General features: G+C 47.8%; 2 protein-coding genes across 2 annotated transcripts; both read left to right on the top strand.

Annotated features, from left to right (window-relative positions):
- Positions 1-2,003: 2,003 nt before the first annotated feature.
- H6S33_009840 (uncharacterized protein) lies at positions 2,004-6,500 on the top strand (the record flags this gene model as incomplete). Its single annotated transcript, XM_044841270.1, has 3 exons — positions 2,004-2,100; positions 2,166-2,798; positions 2,866-6,500. The coding sequence occupies 3 exons, from the start codon at positions 2,004-2,006 to the stop codon at positions 6,498-6,500; spliced, it is 4,365 nt and encodes a 1,454-aa protein (XP_044687491.1).
- Positions 6,501-10,387: 3,887 nt separating this feature from the next.
- On the top strand, positions 10,388-11,016 carry H6S33_009839 (uncharacterized protein; the record flags this gene model as incomplete). The annotated part of the gene is made up of 2 exons (XM_044841269.1): positions 10,388-10,733; positions 10,841-11,016. 2 exons carry the CDS (start codon positions 10,388-10,390, stop codon positions 11,014-11,016), a joined length of 522 nt encoding a protein of 173 aa, XP_044687490.1.
- Positions 11,017-13,167: the final 2,151 nt, after the last annotated feature.

Genomic DNA, 13,167 nt, shown 5'->3' with positions numbered 1-13,167 from the left:
CGCGTACACGGCTAGAGTTATAACTTCAATGGAAGGTGATGCGGCTAAACGGGCGGCAAGTAAGTTAACGGGAATTGGTAAAGAAGATGTAGACAGAGTACTTGAACTTCTAAGTCTAAGGCGTTTCTCTAGGATGCATGCAAGCTAGAACGTGAATTTTCCAGCAAAAGAGCTTGAACAATGAAGAAGCTAATCAATTCTGAGGACCTTGAAACATTAACTTTTCTCTGTCCTCTGGCTTCTCTCTTTCTCCTCGGTCTCTGGTCCGGGTGATCGGTAGGAAATTTTGCCCCTTTTCCACAAGCCTGAGCATGCAGCTATATTCTTCTCTTTTAGGAACAGGATATGAATCTCATTTCCGGCCGGCCTGTAGCCTGTTCTTTGCCCCGCGATTTACACTTTCCGCTTGTAAAATATCATAAGAGCCGGCGGGGAGTGCCGCGCTCGGTTTTAAACTACAGAGACAGAACGAATAAAAGGTAAAATATAACGGCGATATATTCTGTTTTCGTGAGATAGGAAACCGGGGGGGGGGGGGGGTATTGGGGTATTGACCACACCCTTATGCAAGTCCCTTTCCTCAACCCCCCCCCCCTCCCCAAGAAGGAAAGAAAGAAAGGTTTCGACTGAGCTAATGATCGGTCATACCTCAAAAAGAACCTCAGTATTTTGGATTCCCCTCGTAAACACTGTATCGTAGGTGATTCGGTTAGTTAGATAGTGAAACTCTACTACGCTTTTGATGCCTCTTTAGAAACCTGGGGGCCCGGGGGAGGTGGGCTTAGATGTACTTAATTGATCGTTCATGATATTAGTATAACCGGCCGAACACCAATATTAGATGTAACATCTATCAAGTCACGGTTCAATTTCTACTGCTAATAATATAATAACTACAGCTACTCTGCAAAAGTGTTCGTGATTACGATTTCGGAGTGAGACATTTCTTCATATGTAACCGTGGCGGGCCATCAAAACCCCAAGAGAAGACTCCCCCAGTGACCAATGGCTCCCGGAATCAATGAAGAGTATTTTAAGGACTTATCTTCTTTTATAAATACTTACGAACTATATTATATATTTTTCGTTGTTTTGAACCTCAACACTAATAACATCAAATTCACGGGTGCGCCACACTGCGCACTGACATTAAAACTGAATCACGAACACTTTAGCAGAGTGGCTGTACATAGAACAGCCCTAAACTTTCATGAGCCAGGGATCGATCAGTTTTGTTGTTTGCTCGATTGCATGTACTTGCAATTTGTTGGGAGCGATGAAAGCTTTTATTGATTTACTCGTGCTTGATACAGAAGTGAGTGAGAAGGAAAGACAGAAGAAAAGGTCGTTGACCACAGCCCTTGCAAGCATCACTCATGCTCACTCGTCATAACCCAGCCTTCCTGCCCTGCTAGTCAACCCGTTCTTCCTCCCCTACTCAACCCGTTCGCACCTGATACTAATAGGGAGCATAGGACGCTCGATTTCAACACAATTGATGATTAGTTATCACCGGTATCTTAAATGACCTATCAACAGATCTACCCCAAGATCTAAATATGACGCGCTGAAAGGAGTTCTCATCACTGTCCCCAAGGCTATTACGAATTCTTACATCTGACACTGTAGTAGAAACCTAAGGTTAATTCGGGTATCAATATCATCTGTGGCCGGTTGCTTAATTACTGTAATTTTATAAAGGGTTAACTTCAAGGGAATTAATATATAGTTATGCTCATCACATCAGGTACTGAGTCAAACATTGATCTCATCCATTTAAACGTTATCAATATGTTATAGCTTGGAGGGAAAAAGCAAGCGTCAAATTCTGCCACTAGATGGACGTCAATGATTAACTATACATCTTATCCGACGAAGCCTTGGCAGCAACAATCCCTGACATCACGGTGAAAAAAAATATCCGCCCCTCCACAAACACCCCACCCCCGTAAAGCTTCATACAACACCGCCAATGCGAAATTGCCATTGAGTATCAACTCGCGATGCTGTCGACCTGTTTCCGCACTCGCGGCCGACCACAGCCGCATCTGCATCTACAACTACTCCGCAACCGCTACAAGTCTACAAAGAGTACTTCCAGTAAGTCCATCATATATACCGCCACCCCGGACAGAATTGAAAAACTAACAAACCTGCATATTTAGTACGAACCAACCCCTTAGGAATTCAACTCCTCCCACAAAAAGTCCACAATGCGCTTTTCACCGCTCCTCCTAAAATACCCTCCCCCGATCTTCTAAAACTCTCAAAAGAGCATCTCCAGCGCCATGACCTCCTCTCAAAACCACCGAGCAGATCGAAGCCAGTAGAGCTCCCACTGCCAGCGCTCGCTGGGAATTCCCTCGATGAGCACTTCTACAAACTCGGTATGGAGGCCGCTTTTCCGTATCAGGATCTCGCGCGTGGGTTTGCCGCCGTTGACGTGCCGCCGATACCGAAGAAGTGGGTGCACAAGTCGGGGTGGACCAAGTACTACTCAGACGGGCGAACAGAGGAGGTAGAGTCACCGGATGAGGAGTGTCTAGTATTTGATGTGGAAGTCCTGTACAAAATATCTCCGTTCGCGGTCATGGCGACCGCCGTGAGCCCCCATGCGTGGTATGCATGGCTGTCGCCGTGGGTGCTGGGTGAAACTAAGGACGATCGGCAGTTGATTAGCCTGGGAGATCCAAACAAGGCTAGAATAGTGGCCGGACACAACATTGGTTTCGATAGAGTACGGGTGAAGGAAGAGTACAATGTAGCTGGAACGCAAACAATGTTTCTAGACACGATGAGTTTGCATGTCGCTGCGAATGGAGCCACGTCGAAACAGAAGAAGGGATTGATCAAAAGAATGCGGAGGGGGCCAACGTAACGAAGAAGGCTTCGTAGTGAGTGAGAGCTTGGAGGGCGGCGGGCATTGGGCTGGACAGAGCTCTCTAAATAGCCTAAAGGACGTGGCCTTGTTTCACTGTGGGATTGAGATGGACAAGAGTATCAGAGACCAGTTTGGAATCTTGGATCCAGAGGGTGTGAGGGAGCAGCTTGACAATCTATTAACCTACTGCGCCGAGGATGTAGTGGTCACACACAAAGTCTACAAAGAGGTGTTCCCCGCCTTCCTCGAAGTCTGTCCGCATCCCATCTCCTTTGCCGCCCTCCGTCACCTCTCATCCTGCATACTCCCCGTCAATCGCGGCTGGGAATCATATATTACAAACGCTGAAGCAACCTACCACCGCCTCTCCGACGCCGTTCTCCAGCGCCTCGTCGATCTCGCGGAAGAAGCCGTGAAATTGCGCAAATCTCCCGAGATATACAACGCCGATCCATGGCTTCGGCAGCTCGACTGGTCCGGGCAGGAGGTCAAACAACTCAAGACCAAGCTGCCGGATGACCCCCCGCGCGTGATGCCGCGAAAGAAGCCGGGCATGCCTAAATGGTACAGAGACCTATTCTCCACCAGTGATGCCTCAATGTCACTCTCTGTGCGTACTCGCATTTCACCACTACTCCTCAAGATGGCGTGGGATGGACATCCCCTCTTCTGGTCCGACGAACACGGATGGTGCTTCCGTCTTTCTAAGGTTCCCCATAAGGGCCAGAGCAAGCAGGACATTGAGTACGCTATTGAGAGGTATGAAAGGTCGCTCACCAGAGTACAGGTGGCAGGGGACACCGATGGCGCTTATTATAAGCTTCCGCATAAAAGCGGCCAGTCAGTACGGTGCGCCAGTCCGCTGACGAAGAGCTACCAACGATATTTTGACTTGGGGGTGCTGTCATCAGAGTATGCGCTTGGGAAGGAGGCGCTCGATATGAATGCGCAGTGCGCATATTGGATCAATGCCCGTGAACGTATTATGGAGCAGACTGTCGTTTGGCAGAGCAACCCTGGCGTCGATTTCGGTATCCCCACCGCCGAGGGGAGCCAGGAGGTTGGAATTATACTCCCGAAGGTAGTGCCCATGGGAACCGTCACTCGGCGCGCCTCGGAGTCAACATGGCTTACTGCGCCACCTCCAAATCCTCAGCGTGTCGGCAGCGAGATCAAAGCAATGCTCAAACCTCCACCCGGTTATGTATTCGTAGGCGCAGACGTCGATAGCGAGGAGCTGTGGATTGCTTCGCTGGTCGGCGACGCCGTATTTGGCTTTCACGGTGCAAACGCACTCGGCTCCATGGTGCTCGAAGGAAACAAGGCCGACGGCACAGACATGCACTCGCGGACTGCCGATCTTGTTGGCGTCGACAGGAACGGCGCAAAAGTCATCAATTACTCCCGCATCTATGGGGCTGGCTCGTACTTTGCCGCAATGACATTGATGCAACTAAACCCGGCGCTGAGTGAGCAGGATGCAACTGTTCTCGCAGAGGATATGTACAGAAAGACCAAAGGTACCCGCACCCGTAAGTCGTCCGTCCATGAGCGTGGGTTCTGGCATGGAGGCACCGAGAGCTTCGTATTCAATAAACTTGAGACATTTGCGGAGCAAGAGACACCACAGACACCTGTGTTAGGCGCTGGCATTACGCAGGCACTGACGCGGAAGAACCTCTCTTCTCGGGAGTTCATGCCTAGCCGCATCAACTGGGTTATGCAGAGCAGCGGTGTGGACTACCTTCACATGCTCCTCGTGGCGATGGAGTATCTGACCAAGCGTTTCAATATTTCTGCACGCGTTGCACTAACTATCCACGACGAAGTGCGCTATCTCTGCGCAGAGGCCGACAAGTACCGGTGCGCCATGGCGCTCCAGGTGGCCAATCTGTGGACACGCGCGATGTTCAGTGAGCAGATGGGAATCAATGACCTGCCGCAGTCGGTGGCATGGTTCTCAGCGGTCGATATTGATACGGTGATGAGGAAGGATGTTGGCATGGATTGCATCACACCTTCTCACTCGACTCCCATACGGCATGGGGAGTCACTCGACATCATGCAGCTCCTTGGCAAAGGCAATAAGGCGAAGCTAGATCCGTCCGTAGTGCCAAAGATGCAGATTAGTTTGGAGCGATGGAATTATAAGAAGAGGCAGCCGGTCATGGACTTGTACAGGGCCGAGGATACGAGTGTATATCTCAAGGCGCAGATCCTGCGTACCAAGGAGGAGCTGCAGGCAATGTATAAGGCTGAAGATGTGGATTCGAAGAAGGAGGGGAAGAATTCGGAAAAGAAGGGGAAGAAGTCGGAAAAGAAGGGGAAGAAGTCGGAAAAGAAGGGTAATGCGGTGGAGACCCAGAAGCCTTTGGGGACGGTTGAGATGGAGAAGCCTTTGGAGGAGGTGGAGACAACGCTGCCGCCTACCTTGGAGAACTTGATCGAGCAAGAGGTTGTAGAGCCGTCACCTGTCTTGGAGCAATCACCCATCGTGGAGACGCCGCCTGCCGTGGAGAAGAAAAAAATACAAAAGCAGTCATCGGTAGCAAAGAAAGAACAGACGACACCCAACCCAGACGTAACGGTTCCCTTTAAACCAGTAGGCAACGTCAAGAAGGGGAAAAAAGGTAAACTTTCCGAAGAGAAGTTGAATGCGGCTCACGCAGAAAATGTAATGGAGGGAGCACAGAAGCTACTCGAACAGATGCAAAAGAACATTTTCGAAGCATTAAATCCGCCGCCACCACCAGAGCCTTTCATCCCGAAAAAAGTCAGAGGGGGGGACAAGAGAGAACCGGTAGAATTACCGCTTCCGCCTCATCCAAAGCCTCACGAGCTTTTGAAAAGGATGCCTGAACCACTGCTTCCGCCTCATCCAAAGCCTCGAGAGGTTCTGGAAATAATGCCCGAACCGCATCCTTTAAATCATGGCGTACCTTTAAAGTTGACGAAAGCTGAAAGGAAGCAGGCAAAGCGAGAATTAGTTAAACGGGAGCGCTTGGCCAAGAGGAAGAAGAAAGTGGAGCTAGAAAGGGATCGCGACATAATTGCTGCGAGTATGGGCCTACCAACAAAAAGGGAAATGATCCGAATGAAAATAGAGGCCCGGGCAGACAAGAGGCTGAGGCGGGAGCGGCTCGAGAGGGTGGAGCAAACACTTGTAGCGTCAAGGGACCTTCTAAACCTTATAAGTGTCGAGCTTAAAGGGGCTCCAGCGCTGGAGATTCTAGACGAAGCCCTCCCGAACAAGCAGAAGGTCAGGAAGAGGCAAAACAGGATCAGAGAACTACAGTGCAAGGTGAGGAAACGAGGCCCTTTTGGGCTCACGGATGAAGAAGCATGGGAGTTGGGGGAACTCATAGAGCAGGAGGTCCAGACGACCTTGGGGCATTCGAAGAGAAAGGAAATGAGGAAAGCGCAGCTGAAGGAGAGGAGGATTGCGAAGCAGGAAAAGAGGGCGGCGTTGAAGGCCGAGGTTCTTGCGGCAAAACAGTTGAGGAAGGCGAAGAAGAAGGAAGAGAAAATGTTAGCCATAAAAGAGAAAACATTGCAGAGGGGGCCTTCGAAGAATACGTCGAAATATCAAGATAGAAACCGCCCGGTATCGAAGAACTAGAATCCTCTAGATTTAGATTTTGATCTCCCATTTTGTACTATTATTTCTGTATTTTAAGAGGACACTGCTGGTTTTGCTGTGGCAAAAGTACATTGTCTCTGAGTTAAATAAATGTAGCCTATACGGATCCTAACTTTAAAATAAGGTTGGTACAAGCACATGTAGTTTTCAAAATTCTTAGGGCGCATATTTTTTTCCCCGTACAGGTCGATCTTGTTATAACCTTTTAATCTTTAGCAAAGGTACAAGTGCAATTCGTTTCAACTTTCATCTTCCACATCAATTTTAAATCACCGCACAACACTCCCGAGACTTTCTCAACCGATCACGAATCTCTAGAACTACATAGGATTGCAGCTTTTGAAATATGGGTGCCATTGTGAAGGAAAAGTTGTTTATAGACAATCTTCCTGTAATCACAATCTCTCACTCGATGTTTCTGCCTCTTCGCATTAGCCCAACAAAGGATCGATATACACCACAAAAGCCCACAATAAAGTATGTAGAGTACACATGATTGCCCTAAACCGATTTTAACACTCCCCTACCCGGACGGGACCTATAGATCAATTTGAGATTGGCCTCAATACAAGGCGCGAAAACACCTGCTCTGATGGCCAAGTTGGTAAGGCGCAGCACTAGTAATGCTGAGATCCTCGGTTCAACTCCGAATTTTTTTTTTGTCGAGACTAGATGTAACTAGAGCCACAACCAATCCGGTTAGCGTTGTTTTCCGAAGAGCTTGCATGGGGTGGGGGGAGCGGTGGAGGGGGCTTCTTTAGATTGGTACGTAGATGTAGGTATTTGTAGCGGATAGACTGCGTTGGGTTCTGTGAAGAGTAACTGTGAGTTGTGTCTTTGCGAAATCATACATTATCACTCGCGACTATATTGCAGCCCTAACTACTTAGCGGTGACATTCTCCAAGATGTAAGTACTTATTCGAAAGTCGCGTAGTATGAATGGTTAGAACTAGCCCTATTTTAAGGGGGATTCTCATCAAAACTCTTCGGCCCCATGCAGTATTATGGGGTGGGTGATCTCGTGTCCAGACTTCTCGCTTGAAGTGATAAAATCTGAAGCGGCATGGCAGCCAAGAGGGCTGGTACGGGTACGCTTCAACAGAAAATAAGGTCTAGTGGAAGGATCTTCCAATGCCACGGAACATAAAAATCGCTTTGTCATATGTGGGGAGGTATTGTCTAGGGGAGGGGGTTATCCGGGGGGGAGGCGTGGCGGCTGTGCGGGGGAAGGGCAATGTAAGCTACGCACCTGCACAAATGGAATGCTCTAATCGAATATTGGATACATGTAGTTATAGTCGGAGACTCACTAATCCTGCCGCCCATCGCCCTCGCGATTGTTACTGAATGGAACTCAACAGAGTTGGAGGCTTGGAGTGGTACTTAGGCGCCGGTTTCGAGTAAGCCGATGGTGCTCAAGCTTTCTCAAAATCGGATTCGCATGACCCACAAGGCGGACCAAGACGAGGAGAGGCTAGAGAGTGGCTATTTGCACAGTGAGCAGAGCTGCGGCCTGCCAAACAATCAAAGATGACCCGCAAATACGGGCTACGAGCTTATCGGTACTTCGTTGTGATAGTGCACCTCGAGTTATCCCTCTACATCCCAAAGATTATTGAAGTTCTTTCAGCCGACCCAATTTCGGCTACCTAAAGGTTGCAAGAGATTACCTACTTAGGGGATCCGGAGGTGGGGGTAGATCACAAGCACGACGCAAGGCTGTGGCAGATTGCACTCCTCTTTGGTCAACCAGCATACATATCCAGCCCCCCTCACCCCATCATCTGCCCTTAACTCCTCCTCGCCCCCGGGAAAAATATTGAAAGGTCTAGGAACAAAAGGAGAATCTCATACCTAATTAGGCCAGAACACAAATCTTTACGTACTTCGTGGTAAGCTCAACCTTATGATCGAACTACTACCTATGTGAGTCAAACAGTTCTACTAGTCCGGGATACTCTAGTTCAACCGAAGTCAAGAACTTTACTTATAATTATATAATATGAATCTGCTTTTAAGCTCGCGTGGGAAGTTCGAACATAGGCTCGTGCATCCTCGAGATATTCTAGCTGGATAGAGCCAGATCGAGGGAAAACTTGCATTTGCCTCAAGCCAGCTCATATTTAGCAAAATGACTTCAAACTGAGACTCTGAAGAGGATGTCTTACGCAAAAAATGTACGTTCAGCATGGCCAAGATATCAGCACGGCCTTTGGATTTGAAAATTTCAAGCTCCAAGTTGCGCAATGAGGCCCGGGCCAGTACTGAAGTCATTTTTTTTTTAGGTCTGAATTCACTTTGAGAGCCTTAGAATATATGTATGTCATGTAGTTGTATGAACTCAGTCTGAAGTTGCCCTTTAGGTGTAAATTTCTGACTGATATGCATATGTTGGGTATTGCGAAAGGAGGTTTATACTGAGTACCTCTTATAATTATGCTAGGAGTATATACTTGTATATATCGTGCTTTCTTCTCTTAAGCCGAGCGAATCCGACTTAAAGCTCGGACCTGTCATAAGCCGAACACCACACTAGCGAGAACTAAGGTTGAATAAGCCCATGTCAACATGTCCTTGGTTTGAGGGACAAAGCTAGCTTATTGAACTTGGATTAAGAGACGAGATCACATAACAGACCAGGCAGGGGTCTTCTGCGCTCTAACTCCGCTGATAGTGGCCGATATTCCAGCTTTAGTTCTATGTATCGTGCGTGACAAGAGCTCGAGAAAAGAATAAACGTCTCTAAAATGATAAGAGCCAAATATGTGTTTTTGGAGTATCAGTACTTTTCCTAGGTAAGGAACAAGTACCTGCGCCTCTCACCGATATTTAAAACCTTATAAGAATTGGGCGAGGATCTGCAGAAGGCAATTTAAATTATGATACTTTCGAGTTCTGGACCCTCCCAAGCTTTATGTAGATTGACGATCTGTGGGCCCGAGCTTTGAGCTCGAGCTCAAGACATGGATCTACAATACATGTATGTATGTACATCTGTAGATCGATGTCGTGTCCTGTGTGCACGAGAGCACTCGACTCATCTGGTCCCATCTAGAGCTGCTGGAACTGTGCCGCAATTTCTGCAAAGTATTTAGTATGTTCGACATATTGTCTGGTCCGAGCTCAGGCTTGAGCTTATTCTTAGGTTTGGGGGTCCAAGTATATTGCTAGGATTATGGGGATCACTATTCAGCATAAACTCTGAAGGTTTAAAACACCAGAATACGTGGTAGAGACAGGACTTCAAAGAAATTTACCTGAGATTTTGTCTTGTGATGCGGTAGTGATAAGGAGACCATGATTCTGATAGGATATCAGTGACATCACCGTGGTCTGGAACTGATATATATGGTTGGCTGACAGGAGTTTGAATATGTGTATGTTTCGTGCGACGTGGACGCTCCTGTCACCTGGTTATTGAGGCACGTTGCTGTTGTGCCTTCTACGGTTACATCAAATAGGGTTACATACATGCACAATCCTCACAGCTTTTCCAGGTATTCAAACGAGCTACAGATGCTCCCCACAGGCTTTAATAGAGTACCTACATATGTAAATACATACCCAGAGAGTGAATAATAATAATAAAGAGGTAGACATCCCTGAAGGTTCCAGACCTCTACAAACCCTCCCACCAATCATGGAATCGCACCCCCAGTTGACAGCTGCGCAAAGTCTTGGCGACCAGGTCAAAACTCAGGAACAACGACCAAGGGGGTCCGGTATCCAGTCTAGGCACCTTACTCTACATAACGCCCTTGTCCTGCCTGCTGCACCTTCAAAAACCTCACCTCACCTCACCACCTCCAACACCTCCCCTCATCCTCACAACTAAACATACAAACACACCCAAACGCCTCCACAATGTCACAACAATACCCGCGCGCTCCCTACCCTCACGCCTCGCCCCGCCCTTCTCCCGCCAACCGCAACCCTAGACGCTGGAACGCCCGCGCCCCAACAATAGACCTCACCGCTTCGCCGCCGAGCCACTCCGACGAGCAGCCAGCCGCGAAGCGCCGGCGTGTCATCGAGAGCGTGGACTTGACAGAGCTGGAGGCGGATGAGGACGTGCTTCGTCGTCAGCAGAGGGAGGACCTGCTGAAGACTCAAGAGGCAGCGAGGGAGAGCGAGAAGAGGAAGGTGGCGGGATTCACGTGTGTCATCTGTATGGAGGACGAGCCCACAGATTTGGCGGTGACGCCTTGTGGTTTGTGACCCTTTCTACCAGCTACTCTATATGCCCTGCTTTTTCTAGATAGCCGGTTTCTATGAAGAGAGTTGTCGAGACAGTTGCTTATGTGTGTGTGGGAACAGGCCATATGTTCTGCCACAAATGCCTCCACGGCGCCATCAAGGCCTCGGCTATGCCGCCGGTTAAGTCAGCTGGGAGGTGCCCAGTATGCAGAGGCAAAGTCAGCCTCAAGGACGTGATACCGATGGAATTCAAGTTTCTGTCGAAAAGAGAAGGAAAGCAAAAAGCTGCTGTATAGGCTTTCTTTTTTTTTATATTACTATTTGTTTAGGTCGGGAAATGCAGGGCAAGGACAGTCGCCATAATAACAGCATCACATCGTTACCATATCACCATAACGCATTCCATCTTTTTTCTTTTTACCCTTTAACTTTCTTTCTTAATCCTGCCTGTTTCTTTTTGTTTTTGTGGATTTTATCATTTCTTTGCTGGCTGGGTATTCAATGGGGATTTTTCCTTTCGTTTTTCCTTATTCATAATATCAGGCACGGACTGGGCAGGACTGGGCAGGGCTGGGCTGGATTGGGGGGAGTTTTTTATTATTGTTTTTTTGTGTTTGTTTGCATTACGCTCCTATTAGCTACATTAACAACCAAAAGAGGGCGGCGGGAGGACACCAGAGGAAATCAAGAGATCACGAATTGTACTTTCATGCGTGTTGTGATGTCGTGTATCTTTGGCCGCATGAAAAGAGCTAGGGGCTAAGGGTGTGGCCTGGAACAATATGTGCTGTTCTCAGTCATGGTCAGCTGACTGGCTGGTCGAGCGAGGAATCATGATGCTGTCTACTCAAGTATAGACATACATGTATGTATCAAAAGAGGGTTACTTTGGGACAAGCAAACCAATTAATCCAATCACTCGATCGGTGTGCTAATAATTAACAGCGAAAGACCATTTACTAATAAGCTCGATTTAGGTAAATCCAACTATTGATATTGCTACTAGCAAAAGGTACTACCACCGGCCATCGCGATAAGTTACTACTAGTGCTGATTATATCACTCCCACTCAAGAAATTCCTAGGAAACAGCAAGTACAAGATAAAATGTTTATTAATGATATTTACAAAAAAAAAAGAAAAAACCTACACCTGGACCTGCCCCGTCGATACCACCATCTGTAGCCTGGTAGACATGTGTTGGGCGTAATGTCGCTTCAGGCTACCGCGTACCTAAATCGAATGGGATACTACTCCCCCTCACAGCCCTTATGGGCCGTTTGATCTATTCCACGAAATAGTCCCTGTGCCAACGCCATTCTCATGCATTGACCTTAGCCCAGCCGGTAGGCGGTCAGTAGCACGCCTCTCCGCTTTTATATGTCCTTAGACATGACGAGCCGGTCAACTATTGTGACCAAACTGGCAGCCATGACAATCCTGGGTGTCTGCCAGGCGGGCGATTGTATTATCTAACATAGGCCTGTTTGAAAGGTAAGTAATTTTAAATTCAGAGAGAAGGGATTGTTTTGGACTTACGATATTGCAAATACTCGTGAGAAAAGTCATTCTCAGTGACACTGGCGCCAACCAGGAGGATAGCTTCTAGAGCTTTCCCCTTCTTCTTTCGTAAGAAAGGCGAGAGCCGCACCAGCTGTGGACAATTGAGAGGCCGCCCAAATGCTGCTGGGTCAATGCTAATTCACCTAGGTGTTAGCTTTTAATTTTCTCTCTCCACATTTTCGTGTATATCTTGCAAAAATAATGATGGATTTTGTAATTTTATGTACAGCCACTCTGCAAAAGTGTTCGTGATTCGCCTGTTCGAGTGAGACATCCAACAGGTTTCAATTGACTAATCACTGTGTACAGGTTCAAGTTGTGAAAATTTGAGGAGCCCACAACGCGTGAAGATTTTGAAGCCGTAACCTGTGAAGCCGCAACCTGTGAAGCCGCAACCTGTGAAGCCGCACTCTGTCAAGCCGCAATCTTTCAAGCCGCAACCTGTGAAGCCGCACTCTGTCAAGCCGCAATCTTTCAAGCCGCAACCTGTGAAGCCGCAATATACCTGTGAAATCTCAACAGATCCGTGACGCTGGAATAAGTCGTGGGGCCGCTGCAACCATGGCACGGCGTCGACATAGCCATGTGCAAGTGGATAAAGCTGTTGAAGTACAGCTTTTGAAAAAGAGTCTAGCTCATTTAAAGTTAGAAAAGGCTCCTAAAGCGAAAACTGCAAGGAGGCAGATGTCGTCAACTGAAAAGGGCATGATTATCGCATTCTTCTTCTGCTTTGGTTGCATACAGACAGTGTCGGCAATCATTGGCAGGTGTGTTCACTATCTGACTGGCTATCCGGACTAGCTACTAATAATAATCTATTAGACCTTGGTCGACAATCAAGAGCTTTATACAGCGTACTGTCTTACGGGACGGAAATGAGGACAA

Source organism: Morchella sextelata, assembly GCF_020137385.1.
Source record: "Morchella sextelata strain SCLS chromosome Unknown scls_33, whole genome shotgun sequence".
Taxonomy (NCBI): domain Eukaryota; kingdom Fungi; phylum Ascomycota; class Pezizomycetes; order Pezizales; family Morchellaceae; genus Morchella; species Morchella sextelata.
Note: the sequence above shows the minus strand (reverse complement) of the source record. Positions and strands in the feature narration are given on the sequence as shown.